The sequence below is a fragment of the Pleurodeles waltl genome, chromosome 11 (assembly GCF_031143425.1).
Source record: "Pleurodeles waltl isolate 20211129_DDA chromosome 11, aPleWal1.hap1.20221129, whole genome shotgun sequence".
NCBI classification, from domain to species: Eukaryota; Metazoa; Chordata; class Amphibia; order Caudata; family Salamandridae; genus Pleurodeles; species Pleurodeles waltl.
Window position 1 is genome coordinate 828,746,335 of NC_090450.1, and position 20,331 is coordinate 828,766,665.

The 20,331-nt window shown below is 40.1% G+C and overlaps 1 protein-coding gene across 3 annotated transcripts in view; it reads left to right on the forward strand.

Annotated features, from left to right (window-relative positions):
• Window positions 1-20,331, forward strand: part of TTC28 (tetratricopeptide repeat domain 28) — a 1,605,451-nt gene that overhangs the window by 1,307,083 nt on the left and 278,037 nt on the right. For all 3 annotated transcript variants that reach the window (XM_069214676.1, XM_069214678.1, XM_069214677.1), the window contains 2 exons: window positions 1,477-2,000; window positions 13,429-13,538. In XM_069214676.1, coding sequence (XP_069070777.1) covers window positions 1,477-2,000; window positions 13,429-13,538 — 634 coding nt within the window. The remainder of the gene's footprint in view (window positions 1-1,476; window positions 2,001-13,428; window positions 13,539-20,331) is intronic.

Below are 20,331 nucleotides of genomic sequence, written 5' to 3' on the forward strand. Positions count from 1 at the left end.
AATTAAAAATCTATATTACCAAAATCGAATGGGGCTATGGCAAATGCAGGGTTGGGCGTCATGACCTCTCATGCTCCCATTTCTGATTGTCTGGGTTGTTGAATTATGACGTTTTCAAATAGGTGGTACAGTCAAATTCCTCAGTGATGCCTTAGTAGGTAGTTAACCCCGGAAGAAAGTGGAAGAGAGTCAAAGGTCTAATTTCCTAGTTGAGGAATAGGGTGTCTTTTTAGTCAAAGAATCAGGGTGTTCTGCAGTTGAGGACAGTGCACTTTTGAGGGATTTCTTCCATTATTCTTCCTCTGGAACTTGGTTTGGGTGATTATCCTGGATGATTAGCCTGGACTTAACTGATCAAACCATATGGCTAGAAGGTTAATGAGTTTTTGCAGGGGTACTGGGTAGTCGTGTCATGCAATGAATGCAACACTTGCACCTTCCGAAGTCAACCCTTTTGTTAGATGTTTGTGGGTAAGCAGTAACATAGGGTCTACAATTTAGAATTATTTTGGAAAGACAAAGTTTGAACAATGGAACAGAAAACATTAAGAAATTGAAGAGCTGCAAGTTGTGTATCAGATTATAAAGCTAACAGCAGCTATGCGTCCTTTTTTCTACACTGTTGTTAAAACAAAATAAGACCAGACAAACTACCAGGCCAACGAATTGAGCACATTTTTTATTGGGAATAAGATAAATTAGCATACCATACATCAGCAAAACACAGCTGCACAACTTCTTTGTCTGACATACTCTGTGTATTCTCCACCTTAGAAGAGAGTGTTAGGCCCTCCTTTTCCAGCAACACCTCCTCGCATTGTGACCCCCTTGGTCACAAAGCTACTGTAAGGAAAACACCCCCCACCACTCTTGTACTGTATTCCCATTCCCCTACAAATTCTCACTCCCCTGTCCTCTACTGAAAATTTTTTCTTTTCTAATTGTTCTTTAAATCACTCCATTGCAAGATTCACATTCGCAAATTATGTTTTTCCTTATGGATTGTCTTGGATGATAACCCCAATGTTTACTGGGTTGAACTTTCTTTTGCGGTTTTAAGCTCATCCTCTCTCATAAGCATCTCCAACTTTCACCTCAAAGATTTCACCAAACTATTCCAGCACATTGTTTGGAATCATGAAAAGATTATTAGCTCAGATGCCCTCTTTAAGAAGCTTTTGCTTCTTAAAACCTCCCACCTTAAGGCTAGACTACAAAATGCAAAACACATGATCCCTACCCCCGGTCCAAAGGAGCGTGGCTCTTTTTCTACCTAAGATATTCTCTTTTCCTCTTTCACCACCTTTCCTACCTCTGCACTACAGTCAAGATAGTTTGTACTACTCCCCCAACCCTCCTGGCGTCCTCTCCAGTTCATATCACTTTCCACTCCAGAGCATATATTCTGTACATTAAAATCTGGCAGTTCCAAATCTGACTTGCATTATAATGTAACCCTTTTTCTTTTTACTCTAGGGCAATGGGGAATTTGCAGCAATCCCTTGTGTGCTTTGAGAAACGTCTTGTGGTGGCTCATGAATTGGGAGAGGCGTCCATCAAAGCCCAGGCTTACGGAGAGCTAGGAAATCTACACAGCTTGTTGGGGAACTTCGAACAAGCCATTTCTTGCCTTGAGCGCCAGCTGAACATTTCCAGGGAAATGAAGGACCAGCTCCTTGAGAGCGATGCCGCATGCGGCCTCGGAGGAGTGTACCAGCAGATGGGCGAGTATGACACTGCTCTCCAGTACCATCAACTTGACCTTCAGATAGCCGAGGAGACCAACAACCCAACATGTCAGGGCCGAGCCTATGGAAACCTTGGACTAACCTATGAGTCTCTGGGTACCTATGAGAGAGCTGTTGTGTATCAGGAACAACACCTCAGTATCGCAGCTCAAACCAATGACTTAGTAGCCAAAACAGTAGCTTACAGTAGCCTGGGGAGAACGCACCATGCATTGCAGAACTATTCACAAGCTGTCATGTACCTGCAGGAAGGTAAGTGAGCTTTGGCATTTGCAGAAGTCTTTGAAATCTTTTCATCTGTGAAAGGTTTGTGTGTATAATATGCATTTTGCGGACTACAATGTAATGAGATAAAACGAGAATTCTAAAGGTTATTTAACAAATTAATTTTGTTTGCTATTTCTGTAAACCGTGGATGCTAATATTTCACGACTGGTGATTTAGACGCCTTGTATGAAATTCCATCTTTTTGCATAAAATTAAGTTAAACATTATTATCTTTACTGAAACCCTGCTATCACGTAGTGAAATGTCCCCGAGCAGCACAAAAAACTCGCATATGCTGTAATAATATTTGGATTTCATCACGGTCCGTTTAGAGCGTGATATGCCAATTTAAGCCTATTTAACAATGTGAATCCTAGGCATCATTTTGAGTTAGATTCTAGCTGAAAGACAGTTAAGCCACATATCCAGAATGCATTTTTTCTTTTTAATTGTCTTATATTTACTGTTATTTAGAGTTCAGGCTTGGTGCTACCGGGCCACGGAATGATTTACTGACACAAATAAAACAAACAGTGTTTTAATCACAAGGCACCTTAACAGGTGTTTTTGAAAGAAGAATGCATATAGGCACGATGCTACATCAGTTTGTATAGGAAAGAAGTATGCCAATGTAGATGCAGTGTAAAGGTTAGAAATGGATTGGAATTATGTATATAAACGTCCAAGTGAATTAATAGCAAACTATTACTTCAAATTATAATAGCAAAAAATAAGGTTTTCAAGAGAAAATACATTTTAAATGGATGCGTGCTTTCTTAAATATTAAAATATGTTCACTTTCAAGGCGAGCATTCCCTAATGCCAGGCAGCATCAAGTATATGTATCTGTGCACAGTTCGCGGCATTAGGCGCCTTTTTTATCAGATGTGCAATGCTTCACACATAGATAGTGTGTGCATTACTAATCAGTTACATAGCACCATGCACAACCTGCCTGCTAGCAAAAATCCTGTCTTTTTGTTAGAATATCTAAAACGTCTGGACTGTGTAGCAGTCTGGGTACCCGTCTGTGGGCAAACACAAAAGGTTGCAGGTTCATCTGCCAGGTTTCTGGATATAAACTGTGATGCAGGCAGAGTTCGGAGAGATACCTACTCTGAGCTTGTAATTCTCCTTGATCGGTGATAATTAGATCTTGCCAGCCATTTGGTGGCTTAATAGCCCTTATTAAAAATACAAAAGGAAAATACATAGGGAGATATTTGGCCGTTAACAAACAAAAAAGTACACAGAGCTGAAAGAAATCACTGCAGCCACAATATAACGACTATTGTTGCGAAAATGGCTCCGTGCTTGGGTTCCTTGCCAAACTTTCATTTAGTCTATTCATGAGCTGGGGCTTTGCGCCACTTGTGCACCTGGAAGCATTGTGCAGCTTTTCCTTTGGTGCATAAATTATATGTTAAATACACATGTTGGGATATACAGAATTACCCAGTGGAACTGCGGATCCTATTAGAATGCTATCAAGCCAATTTCGTTGCATTAGTTTGGAGTGAAGAGATGTTGTGCCTTTCAGTTATAAAGTCGTAGAATTTGATAGCAAGCAAAGACCACCCTACACACGTCTTCGTCACCTCCTTCTGTCTAGGCTGACAGAGCAGATCCTGAATTAACTTTACCATAAGTTTCTTTACAAAGTAAACTGGGTTTATTGTGCTAATGCATAAAGCATTAGCACATTTAGGTAAGACGTCTGGGAGGGAGCCAGCAGGCTCCGGCAGAGAGGTCTATAGTTGCAAAATAGTCCCTCTTTTAGTTCAAGCCCTGGAGTGGCGGTGGAAGGATACAGCCAAACAGTTAACATCATTAGTTAGGCGATAAATACTCCACTGGGCACAGCCAAGGTATGATTAACAAAGTCTCCAGAAAATGGCTGAAAGAAACTAATTAGAGAAAGCCATTGGTTTAAATGGGTGAACCCAAAGTCAATTGTATGAATATTGTTAGCAATAGACTTGTTTGACAACTGCACAATCAAAATCCAGACTTAAAAACACTAAAAACTAACTGTAACCTGGTACATACTGACCTAATCCACAGACTTTCTCTCTGTGCTCATCACTCACAAGGAGCTACCGCTCCACACTAAGACTAATTGCATCTCATTCGAACAACTCTGAGGCATGGGTGGCCTACTATATAAAATGTATACCAGCGCAAGAACAAATCAGCACCCTTGTTACATTAACTAATTGGACATTTTTAAGGAAAAGTTCTGCTGACCACTTCCAAACCCTTTCATATTTCTGTGGCATGTGTGAATATTTCCCAGACTAGTACACATTGAGCTTGGCATTCATGGAATGGTGTTTTATCGAAGTTGGAATGACTGGATTTGGATGTAGTTTGCACAGATGCCCAGGGTTCAAAGCAGAGTTGTGTTCACATATTGCAACTGATATGAATGGCACCACCTTCTCTCTAAAGATCAACCACTAGACTGACCTTTTGAAAATTGAGATAGAGTGAGATTTTCTATATGAGGGAACTCAGCCAAATGATTAAAGTCTGACTAGGGGGTATAGCCACTGTGAATTCACAAGTACAGCATTTTTAATATCCGAGTTGTGCCCTATTGCAGGTCACAGAGACTGCACCTTTAACACCAAAACATTGCCCAATTCTGGCTCATAGGGACTGTGGATCTAATGCCCAAACTCTGCCCAATTCTATGTCCTAGAAACCTCAGCTAACACCTAAACTGGGTCCACACTGCATCACCTTGCATGCACTGTTCATACATGGGAAAGTAACATTTTTTTTCTTTTGGAATATGTGGTCTCAGGAACCATCTTTTCTCCTTCTCTTCCAGACCAATCAGTGCTACCAATTCAGGAGATATACCTTCAGGTGAAAGGCACATTTTTATAGACTTCTGCAAAATAGGACATTTAATTTAACCTCTTGTTTTCTGTAACCACTTATTACTCGAAGACTCACACATATGACACATCTGTTTTGACTCTCCAGGTGTGCAGAAGTGAATTTCTTCATGGTTTGCGTGCTTTCGGCAGTTTTGCCTTTTCTTGCACAAGGCAAGGATATTTGTATTCACGGAATTGTGGCACGATTAAGGATTTGGTCTTTAGTGCTACAAGAACAGGATATATCTTCATATTAAGCTCTTCTTTTTTTATTTTTTTGCTTCTTGAAAAACAACCCCCCTCCCGCCAACACCCTTTTATCTAACTGAATGTTCATTTTTACTTTCAGTTCCAGACAGCTGTATTTGTTTCCTAGATTGATGGTGCTTTTGTACAATATACATTAGAGACAGCTGCAGAGGGGAATTTCTCTCATACAACACTCTATTGTCTATATTCTCCCAAGTTCTAGTGAGTGCTTTCACTGTAGTGCGTGAATTGCATTAATGTCAGCATGTGCCAGAGACTATTTGCTCAATGCTAAATCCACCTTGAAAAAATTCCTTCTCAATAGAAAAACTATATCTTTTGCATTATAACAAAATGCATAGTTGAAGTATTATCAATTTTAATAGGTATATGCTCTGAGAAATATGTGATGTGTTATTTATAAAGAATCAATTGTTTGTATTTATTTTTAAAAAAAAACTAAATATTGTGCCATTAATAAGTTTAAGCAATAGCTCCAGACAAATATACAACATTTACATATTTTTCATGATCGCAGTTTCTTTGACCAGCACCAAAAGCAAGATTTATGATGGCAAAAACTGTCCACACACACTCTACTATTGCATTTTTCAAAATGGACAGAACACAATGACTGAAGCCTCATGAGATAATAACCGTTCCTTTTGGTCTGCTAACCCTTTCTTTCCTTTTCCTGCACTATCCATGCCTTTCTTTCCTCATACCTACCCTTCTCTGTCCCCACTGTGTACTAATCTTTCCATCCCCTAATAGCCGTCCCATATTAGCTGAACTTATTTTATCCCTATCCCTTTTCTTATCGACTATGCTACTTTGGGTGTTTGACTACATGCTGCCCAGGAAGTGTTGAGCACTGCATTGGTCACCTTTCTGAGATGGACTGAGACCATGGCCAATATCACAGCCTGGAATGTACTTCTAGTTTTTTCTATTGTCATGTGCCAGCCCACAGGCGAGGGAGCAAATCGAGGCTACCTTACAATTGAGACACCCTGAAATGCACCTCAGTCTGACCTCCAATAATTTACTGGATCAGAGATGATGATAAACCTCAATTTTATGAGGCTTTGTGTCCTCACATTAGGACGCCTCTCAAAAACATCAATATCAATCAAAAAAAAGTTCTTTAAAATGATTGAATTGATTGAGCTCTATAACTGATCAATGAAAATAGTTTTACATCCAAAATTGTAGAAGGTTTGTTGTGAGCTGAACAATAACAGTAATGCAAGTGAACTATTATGACAGCTTGACTGTGTGCTGCAGAGCCTGAGGGGAGAAGATGTGCATGGAAGGGAAGCATGATTAAGTGACAGAGGTGACTTCCTTCTTGTTCAAGATGGTGTTCTACACATAAATGTGGCCTAACTGGAACACCTTATTGAATCCACTTTTACACATCATAAAAACGAATTTCAAAAGCAATTGTATTATATTAGTGTGCAAATGTAAAAATGGACGTTCAAATTCATATTACACATTCTTAATGATGCCCAAAAATATAAATCTACAAAACAGTTCTATAAAAACATCAGCCCCCATTCTTCTAGTATGATTTCATTTACATGGTGTCTCTGGAAATGGCAAATTGTTACAGTTTGATCAGAGGCTCGCAGGAAATTCTGACACACCATTCAGACAAGACTGTTGAAATGCAAACTAAATCATTATTCGCATTCAGCATCTCTATGAGGACCCAACGCTCTAATTGTTCTTAGGAAGTTTCTTTCCTCCAGAGAACTACTGATATGTATAGGACCTTTATAGAGCAAGTATCAGGGCCAGAGGATGACTTTCTTTTTCTATATCCCTGTCTCTGTGGAATTTATTCGTGCATGCTCTTGAAATCCTTTGTTTACTTTTGGCCTCATGGGCTGCTTCATGAACCTTTTACAAGGCTCTAAGAGGGGTTATTTGAATATGTACTTAACGTGACATAATAATGGAAACAGAGAAGAGAAAGACAGCTGTAAGTATAGAGGTTCCGGTGTTGCCGTCTTTCATTTTTGTGAAATGGGGATACTTTGTCTTGGGCCCATGGTAATTATTTACAAGTTATAGCTATGTAATTTCAACTTTACAATGAGATTATTTGTATTTTGGGGAAGCAAAGCATCTTCCTCTGTTTGCTCAAGCAACACAAATGAGTTACTTAACCATTTGTGTGCAGCAATGTATAGGAGTAGTAAGAAAGTTTTCTTTTCTCTGTTTTGGCAAAGCGTTAGATTTCGGACCTCTGCTATGTTCGTCATGATAGTTCTTACAAAGCCTCTACTGCTTTTATTAGATTTTTCTGTTTTTCACTAAGCGTTCAGCAATCAACATTACTACCCGGAACTATGTCCAAGCGAGCCCAATCACAAGAACAACCATTGGCAAAACCAATACATTAGGGGCTGTATTATACCTACGGTTCACTTTTCCTGTTTGCACCACGGCGCAACTTTCAAAAAGTGGGCCGGGTGCAAACTGGGGCAGTGCACCATATTTTAAAGAATGCACTGCTCCCCAGGGCAGCTGCGAACTCGCAATGCTTTTGGGGCAGTACATCCAAGTGAAATATGGAGCGACTGCTTCAGAGCCACTACATATTACATAGTGCAGGTGTCCACCTTGAGACTTGAGATCCCCTGGCAGGTGGGTGGAGTGAGTGACTGCACATGCCTACAGTGGGAAGGTCTGGAGGTCCATGGGACTCCCGTTTTCCTCTCCAGAGGGATGATTTTAGGAGGGGCATTGAAAGTGCGCAACCTTTTTGTGGCGTAAATTCAGTGCTTCTCCAAAAGGCATGTTTGCCTCTGCATCCATAAGCATCATACAACACGGGCATTGGGGCACAGTGATTCCCTCATTTGCTGGGACCATGCCCTCATGCAAATGAGGGAACACCCTCTCATGATAGTGCTGGCCAGCGCTATCAGTGTTACAGAAGGGGATGCACAAGCGTCTGTGCCCCTTGCTGTAATGCCATTGTGCCCCGGGGATGTACAAAGCAGGCGCACATACCCGTTGCCACTGGGCACAATGTATTATACAGCCCGTATGTTAATATATCAAGTTATGCAAACACAGGCATACACAAATACTCTTTGCACGCGTTAGCATATTTAAGCCAGACCTATTGGCTTTGCCAATGCCTGTTCCTTCTTTAACAGATTTTTCATTCCTACTTTTTATTTTCTTCTTCTTAAGTGAAGGTTGTTTAAGAAAGCCGAGAGAATGTCAACTACAAGAGCAGGATGTCCCTGGCACATAAGTGCACTTCAAGGTTCCTCACCATGTACACTATTTCCTGGTTCACTATAAACTTGTTAACATTTCTTGGCCTTTGGGGCTTCTAAATGTTTTACAGAACATTCTGTGATGTGAGCACTGGCAGTCTTTCTTTCATGTGAAATTATTAGTAAAGCACAATCATAGAGTCATCGTTGTGTCAGCAGAGCTAGTGGAAACGCAGTCATAATAAACTTTGAGACACCTTCTTACCCACCCTTTGACTCACTCTTATTTTTAAACCTCCATCTTACATTGCATTGTACCAGCAATGGTCATTAGAAATCCTTGCCTAGATGTCATATGGATTTTCTTTGTTTACATTTTTTGAATTTGTGTGTAATGTCTACTTTAGGAAGTACAGGGCACTTGACTTGAAAAGGGTCCTTAAAACCATCTTCAGGAAACAAGAAAGGAGAAAAGATGTTAACTTAACATAAATACATTAATATGTGGTGAGCTATGCAGCATTTCTAGACAGAAATGATACACTTACATACACTAGCAAAAACGTACTTTTCTTGATTTTGTTTGATTTTATTCACAGGGACAGATTATTTATTTGTGAGTAGTTATTCTGTCCACTTTCATTGGAAGCTGACATGTAATGAGCCCTGTCAATCTCATCAATCCCTGTTTAGTGTTACAAGTCTCCTTTAAGCACCTTGACAGTTCTTGCTATTGAGCGAATATCACCCTCTGAGAGAAGATGGTTGTAGGAAACCGAGGAGAGTTCTAATGAACCAGAGAACACCTCAAGGTACCTTCCAGTGTGAAAGCTCCAAGCATGCCTTGGTGCTGATGATGTTTGTTTTGTCCCCCAGCCTTGCCCCTGGCTCTGGTGGCTCTGTTACCTATCTCAGGCAGCACTTCTGACCCCTAGTAAGGGGGCCCCTTTGCCCAACCACCCACTGGAAAGACTGTGCTCCCAGCTGCATAACTTTCTGCCCAGTCTGATCTAACTCCCCGAGAGTAAAATAAGACAGATAACCAATCTAGTCTGGAAGACCAGATGAAGGTTTATGTGCACATTCTCCCTTACAGTTGAAAAGGAGGTTGGCTACATTTTCTTATCTCTACATTTCTGTCAGCCCAGTTACACACATTGCAAGATGGTTAATCAGATTTATCTGAACTATTGTAAATACTGTGGTTAAACATGTCTGGCCTCCACTTCTTTTCACATTTTTGCCAAGGCAATTGAAAATTCCAAGCTGGCCCTCCAGCCATCTTCTCCAACCAGCCTCGACCAAAACAGTCAGCATACCTGGCCTCCGCGTACGCTGGAGTTTAGTCACAGACTAAATTAATCTTCCTTCATGATTGTTTTTTTGTAAATAATGATTTTTATGGGTCTTACATCAGACCAGTTCACTCGAGAAAGTGTACCTTTCTAACATCAGATGCTGTACACTCCTGATATGTTTCAATGTCAACTCATTAAACCTGGTCTCTGGCGCACCTTATAATATAGAGTCGATCAAAGCAGGTAAAATACAAAGTGATTTACATTTACAAAAATGGCAGAGGAAGTGTAGGAGAAACTATGCCTAAAAAGGATACTCCTAATGCACAACTGAAGGTGGTCCCATTGTTTTTGTGTGTATGATCTTTTTTATTTCATTTTGATTTAGTGTTTTTGAAAAGCACTGCACATCACATCGAGACCCCCAAAGGATGTCAGGGCATTAGGAAACCTACACTGATCAGTCCATAACATGGAATGGAATCTTGCAGTAGAGGCTGAATGAAAAGCCCTAAAACTGAGCTCATTAAACAGTCTTTCACCAGTTTCAGACATCATGAGGCAACGATGAAGCAGCAGTGTAAGGGGATTTGTGTCTAATTACAGATCAGACTGTGTGAGTTTTCAGATTTTTTTCCCTGAATCTTAAAAGGGATTTTTCAAGTCATAAGGGAGAGATGGGGAGGTTCAGAGGGTTGATCCTTGTTCGTGGGGTGTTCTTCCAACAAATGTTTAATATTGTTAAATAAGGAGGAGCAAGACACCTGAGAAACTCATGAGAACATTGAAAGGTCAATCATGTTTTATTAGAAGGTCAAAGTGAATGGAGCCGCTGGATTGGTCAGCCTTCAGTCAATAAGTCATTTCGCTACTTTGCTACACCCCTCTATCAGGTTAGTCACAGATCGAGTAATCGGCCCCAGATAGTGCCTGTCATGTAAAACTACTGTCACGCTGTTTAAACATGTATTCTTTCCACGCTAATATTTTCCTAAAGATTAGCCACGTTTTGCTTTTATTTATAAATTATACTCAGAAAGCCATCCAAACCAGCTTAATCATCGTAACAAAAGCATAAATGGGTGCCGGAAATATTACCCCAATAAAGGTAGCCCGTTTTCAGTAATAATATAAATGTGCTCAGATCACTACTTTTCACGACGATGTTATAGTGCAGCTGCCCTTCATAGTTTTTCCTTGCTTCAAAATTGAGAACAGATTTAATGTCATTAATAAGTGAGTTGGAAGGGACATGTTTAAAGTTACAAAAGGATGTTTGCGATTTCTCAAATGGTGTATAAATATATGCTTCCTACCAAACAAGAAACTAAAGTTCTTTCAAAACTTCATGGCCGCAACAAGTAATGGTAACTCCTATTTTTGCAAAAATGCATTGTCCTTTTTTTACTTTAATTTCAATTGAAATTTTCAAGAAAACATTTTTTTTTATAGAATTTACAAAATACAGTTTCCCCTTCCCACAGTGTAAAATGAAGTACTAATCGAATATTGACAACTATACTTCTGCATCTCAAAATGCAAGCACAGAAACCAGGAAGTAAATGTGAATAATGGCCCCCAATTGTAAATATACTGTAGTACATGTGTGCCTATCTTTATTCCGCATGGGCAGAAGTTAGTGCAGGAAAGAATCCAGTGTACTGGCTTCATAAGAATGAGCACAGAATGTGTTACATTACTACCACACAAATATGATGAAAAGTTTGAGAATGAGAATGTGTTATGCGCTCGCCAGTAAACTGTCTATTCTATATCGAGGAAATGGATATCAGCCTCTCAGAAAAAGAGCGGTTCGCAGTGTGTGAAATTACCAATCGCCTATTATTGGATCTGTCTTGCTGAAGTGCCTCGTAAGCAGCTCTGCCACTTCTCCCGAGATCTGTAAGGCATCACGTTCCGAGCCAGAGGAGCCCGAACCAAGGGATGAGCAGCTTTCTTCTCTGAGTCACATTTCTTTTTCCAATAAATCGGCATAGGGAGGAACCCTGCCATTTATCTGCTGTCTATTGTAGTGCTTATGATTGGAAATATGATCCTACAGTGGCTAAACTTGGCTCGCATAAATATGTGTTTCGGATGCTGAGCATATTTGTTGTTTAATTGTGTATTTACTCTCTAACCACCTACTCCTTCTATGTTGGTTCCCCATCCCGCAGCTCCAGCTGCACAACCAGACGCACCTTCAACTTGGACCCACAGAATGAGGTGGATGCTTTGGGCGAGTAGTCCCCTGGTCCATGCACAAGGCATCTATGTGCATCTCGCAGGCTTATACTCTTTGACTAACACCTAAGCTAGGCCTAGATTCTCACACCAGCTATGCCTTAGATTGCCCTTGTAATGGCGATGCCCCACCCACCAAGCATTGGCTCAGACAAGCATTGCTATGGTTTGCACTGTTGCAGCAACCAAAGGCTTATAGTAGGGACTTCTCATGGCAGCCTTCTTTTGTGTCATCAGTGGATGGGCTCATTTCATTTCCTCTCATTAGTACCCCCGAGTCTCACTGATACCACCACCTTGGAAGTGTTGTCTGCGTATTCAGTGGTGGTGATGAATCAGTCCAACAGTGGCAATTCACTGCACTTTTCAATCTACATGGTAGAAATCCAGTGATTGCTTCTGCTTCGCCCTACCTTTTATTTACCTTACATTTTTGGCATGGGAAAGGCCTGTGCAGGCCACGATTTGGTGGGCCACCCACAATAAACTTCTCTGCACCAGTAGATTCTAATCTGGCAGTGTCAGCCTTCTGCTTCTGGTGTCTGCATTTTCCTGGTTCTGGCTTCAGCCTCGTTGTAATGTGTATTTGTAAAGTGCACTATCACCTAAAAGGGTATCTTGGTGCTGAGCAGGTGTGTATGCCTAACACTGCATATGGTGGGTTGGTTATTTGAACAGCCCGGTCTTTAGCTTCTTGCGGAATTCAAGATAAGGAGGAGGCTCTTATGTGGAGTGGGAGGCCGTTCCACACTTTTGCCTCTTCACTGTTCTCCTCAGCCCACTTGCCTGCTGATGAGTTCATTCTTCAGCACCTACTCCACCTGCCATTCTATGCCACTCTGGATTCTATTTTGCCCAGTCTAATGCAACTACAGTAAATCCAAAATGGCAGATGTGATAGTGGATATGTCTATACCTATTATACTTTACAAATCCTGAAGCATAATTCTGTAGCTTAAACAAATAGTCATACACCTGAGGCTCATTTATCATTAAGTATGGTGTGTAAGTGGCAACTCACAGTGCAGTATTAACGTGTGGAATATTGTTGGTGTTTTTTTCCAGAAAATGTGGTTTTAAAAGGCTGTGCTTGCTTCACTCGGGCCCTAATATCTTATAACAGCACCTCACAGGAAAACTCAGTGTTATGGTATTACCCAAGGGGTGCAGCATTGAGAAGCATTTAAATTAACTGGGGTTGTATTCTAACATAGTGCTCTATGAAAACAGGACCACCTAGAAATGGTCATTGCTGATCTGCTGCCTTACTGCCCCCTCTTGAAGCCACCACACTTCATAAATCAATTTCCGCACTCCTGTTCAGTCACTGGCTTCATAAACTGTCATATTTGTAGGTTATTGGTCAACATTGTCTTGCTGTGTTGGCAGGTTGCTCTGCACAATATTCATGCTACAGAGCTATTCAACGGAAATATGAAAACAATGAATTTCCTCTCATTGAGTTACATATATTTTTCTTTCATGTGCAAAGGTTTGAGATTAGCAGAACAACTGGGACGAAGAGAAGACGAGGCTAAAATAAGGCATCGCTTGGGGTTGTCACTGTGGGCAAGTGGAAACCTGGAAGAATCACAGCACCAGGTAAGAACCGATGATTCACTTGAGAATATTACTTCCTGTGGAGTTTTCTTCACCTCCTGTTCCTCTGCTGGAAGCTTATAAAGGATAAGAGCAGGGCTGGACTGGCCGTAGTGGACATCAGGCATTTCTCCGGGAGGCTGGATAGGTGGGAGCTGGTTTTGTTACTGGGGGCCAGTTTTGCAATGGTGCTGCAATATCGGCTCCCGGTAACAAAAGCATAATCCACTCATCCTCGTTTCCAGCCTCCGTATGGGGGCTGGTGTGACAAAATTGCCAGTGCTGCTTTGGGTTCCCAGTCTGACCCTGGATAAGAGAGTGAAGTCAAACATATGTCCAGGAGTGCCGATGCCATGCCATATATTAAAGATAACCAGAGACTGTCTAAATTAGCTATTTTCATTTAGATTCCTTGCATGTAAATGTATTTCATCCGGACGTCTGGAAAGCCTGGCATGGGTCATGCCCTCCTGGACCTATGTCAAGAACCAATAGTATAAACTTTGTAAGCACCTGGAAAGTATTACAATTTTGTAATGTCTCCTTTGTAAATATTCCTTCTTTTGATATATCCATTACAATGTCTTTATTTCACCTGGTAACATTCTGGATGTGTTTTCAGGTACAAGTTACTACAGACTCAATATGCGCATGTAAGTGGCGAAAAACATTCTTCTCTGCACCGTGCATAAACTGTGGATGGCATAAAGTGCTCGTAGAAAGGTTGGCAACTCAGGCACAAAACTATCATGTGGGCCACAGCCACAGGTCCTGAGAAGAGAACATGCTCACTGGCAAGCACCATAGGAAAATACTTTGATTTACCCGTGCTTTTAAAAAGTCACACTGCAACAGGGCAGTAATCTTCCTCTTTTTGGAGCAACTAAAGAAAAACAGATTTATTTATTTAATTCCATATATATCAGTTTAGTTCCTAAAACTATAAGATAACACAGTTATAACTTTCCACAGGCATTAATAGGAGTCTTAAGGGTTGTTTTTACCTATGTATTATGTATGCATAGTGTTTCTCTTTTTATTATTTAAAATTTGTACTTTGTTTTTGTTGTGCTGGCATACCTCTGTGTTGTGTGGTAGGTAGTTCTAGAGGGGCTGCAACATTATTTTATTCACCACTCTGGACTGTCGCCGTCCTACAGCCAGTTGCAAGTTGTCTCTTAAGCTAGATTACATCCTTCTAAGGTCGTTCCTGTGTGCTCTCTTTGGATTTGCTGTTGGGAGATACCAGGCAAAAAGGAACCAATCAATTGTTTTCTGTTTTGTAAATATGAAAGTTTACTTGAATGCTCCCATTTTTGCATATACACAAGAGATGGTTTTGCATTTCCTACCCTTTTTTCTGGATTCTTGAGAGTCAGAATATTAACCATAGCTGTTTAATAGGAACCGATAAGAATGTTCGGTATTGGTAATTTACTCACTGCAGAGATTTGCATCTGTATACTCATTTCACAAAATGTCTGCGCTCAAAACAGACAATTTTATGATCTGTGTAAATTACATTCCTCAGTACTGGCAAATGGAATTGCGAACATTCCACATGCATGCGCCTTAGGATCCCAGTGCTGTTCAAAAGTCAATCTTTTACATCTTTTTCCATTTAATTTATTTTCATCCTTTGTCCTCTTACCCAATACCCCCGTAAAGAAGGCAGCATTTATCCACGCTTTGTGCACCACTAACCCCCACACTATTGATTTGTATTTTGTCTTGTGAAGATAAGTGTGAGAAAAGCATTACAAAGTTTGTGGATGCATGAGTGTTCACCTGATTTGCATTATATGTAACAATTTCTGCTTGGAAATCCCTACATCTCGTCATCTAGACCCAGGAGTGTCTAGATGTATGTATGTCACATGCCGCAAACGTAGGTGAAACCTTTGCATGTGCAACTTAGGTCCTTGCAGATCACCAGTAACTCAGTAAAGATGTCTCATGACTCCGTTTATGAACCTCACATTTAGTCCTGTAAGGTTTTGTGGACTGCACCTCCTATTGTCACAATAGGAACATTCGTACGTAGAAAAAAATAAAACCAGCTTCATAGAAACTATATAAAACTGCAGTAAATCTATGGTATAATGGCAAAAAAGTCTGAGTGCAGATGGAACAAGATTTCTCTCGATTGAATAAGCACAGGCAATGCTTCACTGCACCACATCAATTTAATTTCATCAATATACCTTGTGTTGATGGACAGTTTGCAACCCTGTACCTTCACCTTATCGACATAAAAAAGAAATTGACCTGACTGATGGAAACTCTATTAAACACTGAAAAACACTTCCAACTAAAATTCTAGCTTCTTTTGTTGAGGTGTTGAAAAAAAAGAACAATTTTTATGGCAAATGCAGCAACGAGTACTTGCTGCTGTGTTCTATTCGAGGTAGGCATGCTGTGTTTTTTCTTCTCAATACTTTCTAGGCACTGAAAAAAGGTTGCAGCACAATTTATTCTATCTTTTTTCATATTTCTTTGGGACACATTTGGCATCTCATGACCCTAATTATCTAATATTTATCTGCCATCAACATCAGGGGCCAATATGTCCCACAACATTGAAAAACTCTGGTAGGAAAGGATTGTAAAATGTCATCTACCTTGGCTCTCTGAGCAGGAATATAGGATGAGCGTCATTTCTCCCACCAGTCAGTCCCTTTCAGCTGAAAACACTGTAGGAATTTGGGGCACAAAATATTTCACTTGGCATAGAAGACCAAATAGTTTGACTTAATCCACGAAATTCACTAGTTCTTCACTCAACCCTCAAAAACCAACCCCAAAACTAAATCGGATAAGACCACCAGCATGTTTACCTTTTCCTGGAAAGATGTTACATGTGTCCACCTCCTCTAAAGTACCTCATTGCTATTTACAATTGGTAGAGAAAGTAGGGAGGCCTGAATTTGCAAAGGGTATGTCCCTATTTCAATTCAGCTTAGTCTATTTAGTAGAGCTAAATGGTGATATCAGGCAGTAAGGCAAATCAAACATTAGGCGTGACCCCTATACTTTGTGCTTTATATAATGGGGGGCCAGTTACCTATGATCATCTGCAGTGCCTTTGTTAGCTACCTCCCATTTATGTTATTATTCAAAGTTACTGCTACATTGTGCATGTCTACAGCTTTCATTATATGAGCTTCAATTTTATGGGGGTGAATTTGGCACTGTGTGGGATGGTGTCCAAAGAATTAAGATGACAGAGTAGATATCGTGGTTTGTTATATGGATGGAGACAGGCATGGTTGCAACTATCCTATATGTAAAGGCCTGGGTGTTGTTCATGAGAGCCAGAGACTTGGGGTAATCGTGTTCTAACTGCTATATTTCAGAGAGTTGTATTAGAAGAGAATAAGGGTGCATCTATACATACCTTATCCCCATTATCAAGGTTGTTAGATTGGAAATATGATCCACATGAAAAACATCACATTCACAAAAGGATGGAGATAAACCAAGAGGAAGAGAATGAGTGAGGAGCCTGCTTATGGAGCAGCAGAGAACAGCCATAGTTCAATAGCCCTGACAAACATATGTTCCTGGGCACACAATCCAATTACAAGCATTTATGTTTATTAGCCAATTTCCAGGTGGAGTACTACTGAGATGTTTCTTCAACCCTGAGCTGTCACCTTACCATCTTCCCGTCTCAGACTTGCAGTGACACATGAACCTGGAGACAGTATGGGCAAAGCAAAGGTGGGACTTATACTGAATTTGGAAGTAATCCAACTCAGTGCTGAAAGACCACCATTGATAGAACTTGACATATCAGGAGGTACCGCAGTGTGATAATATACATAGAATAACTGGTAGATTTCACAGGAAACTGTGTCAAATGACTATTACATGACACAATAGCAGTCTAGCTATGCCACTTTGTGCCTTGTGGTCTCTATACACCCCATTGATAACAATTATGTTGTAAAACAGGACTTTACAAGATTGACACAGAAGCCGTAGCCCATCCCAGACTTTCTGGTAACAGCAAAGGCCCCCATTTCGAGTGTGTCTGTTAATTCCCCAGCTGACTTCAAATCCTCAGAATTACCAGTACTGCGAGTACCACTAAATCACGATGGCCGGAGTTTCAAAGCGATTTCAATTTTGACCTTGAAGGTCACCTTATACATAAGAAATTACTGGGGAATATGCCACTCCAGGTCAGATTCCCCCCAAAATTCTGATTTCTTTTTGAATCTTCACGTGGAGATTACATCTTCAAATATCTGCGTGAAAATTAACAGATACACGATATTTCAGAGAATCACATAATTCTGGTGGAGTCAGTAACTGCTGTTACCAGTTCCATCAGGATTAAAAGGCTACTAGTAATGAGGTCCGAGCACTAAATTTCCATGCAATTTATCTAAATTGGAATAATTTCATAGTCAGCGGTTATGATGAGACACGTTCATGGCAGCTGCACTTGTCTGCCAACACTTCTGTTGTAAACTGTTCTTCTTTCAACCTCCTTTGGGTATTTTACTCTACCTATAGTATCGAAATGTTAGTTCCATACTCAGTCATCCATTTCTAGCCAATCTCGTTTTCAAAGAGTGTTCATTCAGTTCTGATGACCAGTGGAAAAAACATTTTCATTGTCCTCTTAGATGATTCCCATCTGGGGCATTCCCAATATTTATCTCAGCAATATGGTGTAGATTTTGCTTAGCACGTCGCTTGCTTCCTGTTACAGATGTTTATACGTAACTGTGACAACAGCTGTAAGAAAGGTGTCTCACGAGCTTCCTGTTAAGGATGTGCCTTCTGTTCAGTGTAAAACGCTTCCGACTTTGTGCACAACCTTTAATGGTTTTTACTTTCATGTTATTCACCTGATTCACTCCTTTTATTGGTTTAAATAACTTGTCTTCTCCATTGAAACAGAAGTTTAAATCACTTACAGATCCTTTCAAGATTAAAGCTCCATTGTGTGGAGACAATATCCCTAGGTGGAATGGAAGCGTTTAAGCTTGAATACCTAAAAACCCAAGCCTAGGCTGTTCTTTATCAGACATTTCCTTTTTCTGAATGTTATGTCTCCTGCAATATACCACCGAGCCTTTAGATGATTGAAGTATTCACGTGCCTTGCTTTAATAGTGAGGCTTTAGTAGGTCACATGCATTTAGCTAAACTTTCTATTGCTTCTGTAGTATATCTCTTATTTCTTTTTTAAAGTTATTTTTATTTTAAATTCGATTTTGCAACATTGACCAACAGATTACACTATACAAACAATTAATCAAATGACTGTTCTTACATCATTACTTAATATTCACTCCTTGATTTCACTTTGAAGATTAGTGTTATTTAGTACCATCATTCCAACGGGAGCCTTTTCGATTGGAGGGACTGACTGAGGCATAGCTTGTGTATACCGTGGTGCATCATTTTCTGTCATGTTTGGCAATTTGCTAAGAATTATTTCATTTGCCTAGACCTATGTTCTTTTCACGGGTCTGGTAACCATTGGTTTTGCCCTACAACTTTAGGATGTACATAAGCAGTTTGTTTAACCCAACTAAGGAAATCTTCGTTGAATCATTGTTGTAGATCACACGTACAGTCATTCAAAAATCATGCTCTGGCTCCTGATGAGGAATGAGCCTTTGATAGGTCTCTTGGTGAAGTTTGTTTCTTGTTATTGCCTTTATGTGAGTCACTGGAAAACAGGAAATCTGTCATGTACTGATAGCAGCGGTTACATTCTGAATAATCAGAACATCACATTTACTATGTTCTGCTTCTGTTGTTTCTCAGTTAGCCCTACACCCTTTTTTCACTTTTCCTCCAAATGTGACTGGATTTTAATTCATCTCTTGGAAATGAGAGAGAGAATTTGTGTCCCACTTCAACATGGGTGCATTAATCCGTTATTTAGGATGAATAGTCTAGACAAATAGTGTATTGTATGATCTTTTATAACTACCCATTTGACAACCTTCAACTAACTGCAATACTCTTAAAGTTGTTTATATGTTGAATTATTTTTTTTATATTTTACTTTTTATTCCTTTGTCATTTTTGGGTCTGATTGCATCAATCAGACCCAAAACACACTCTCTTAACTCTCAGTAAACTTTTATACCAGCACTGTACTTGGCTTATTAACAGTGTGGAGTGTGAATGATTCCATGACGGAAACACAGCTCAAAAAATGATTGTCTGCGCAGAAATTTAAATGTAAGACTGGAGAGGAAACTTTTAAAACTTTTTTACACAAACTTCAATTTGCGCAAAGCAGACTGCCATAGGTTACTGTAAATATTACAATGTATAGCACAAAAAAGTACCAGGACATTATTCAGATTACTCTGCTGGATTTATCTAACTCTGAGACAGCGTGCCTAAAGAGATAAGCAAACCCTAAAGAGGGTTTTTCTATGAAAAGATGAAGGCCCTCACCCCCTTATGTGTCATGCTTCATCATCAGGCCCCTTTGGACTGCGGTTCTCCCAAAGGCTGACACAGTGGCCTCCCCCTGGAGCATTCCCTATGCCTTCCTATTGTTGAGGTGTTTGGAACCTATTAAATTAAAAGTGTGTAAGGAGTGGTTGCAGGTACTGCTATTCTACGCATACTTCCCTAGCATGTGAGTAAAACAATCTGTGTAATGCAAACTCTTAGTCTTGAGTACCAGGGCATTCACCAGGATTACATGTTAACAAGATTGGCAAAACTCATACATATGAATCTTTAGAGCCTAAAATCATTCACACAAGTTCAGTCCCGACTTGGTATTCCTATTAACTTTTCATACAAAAGTT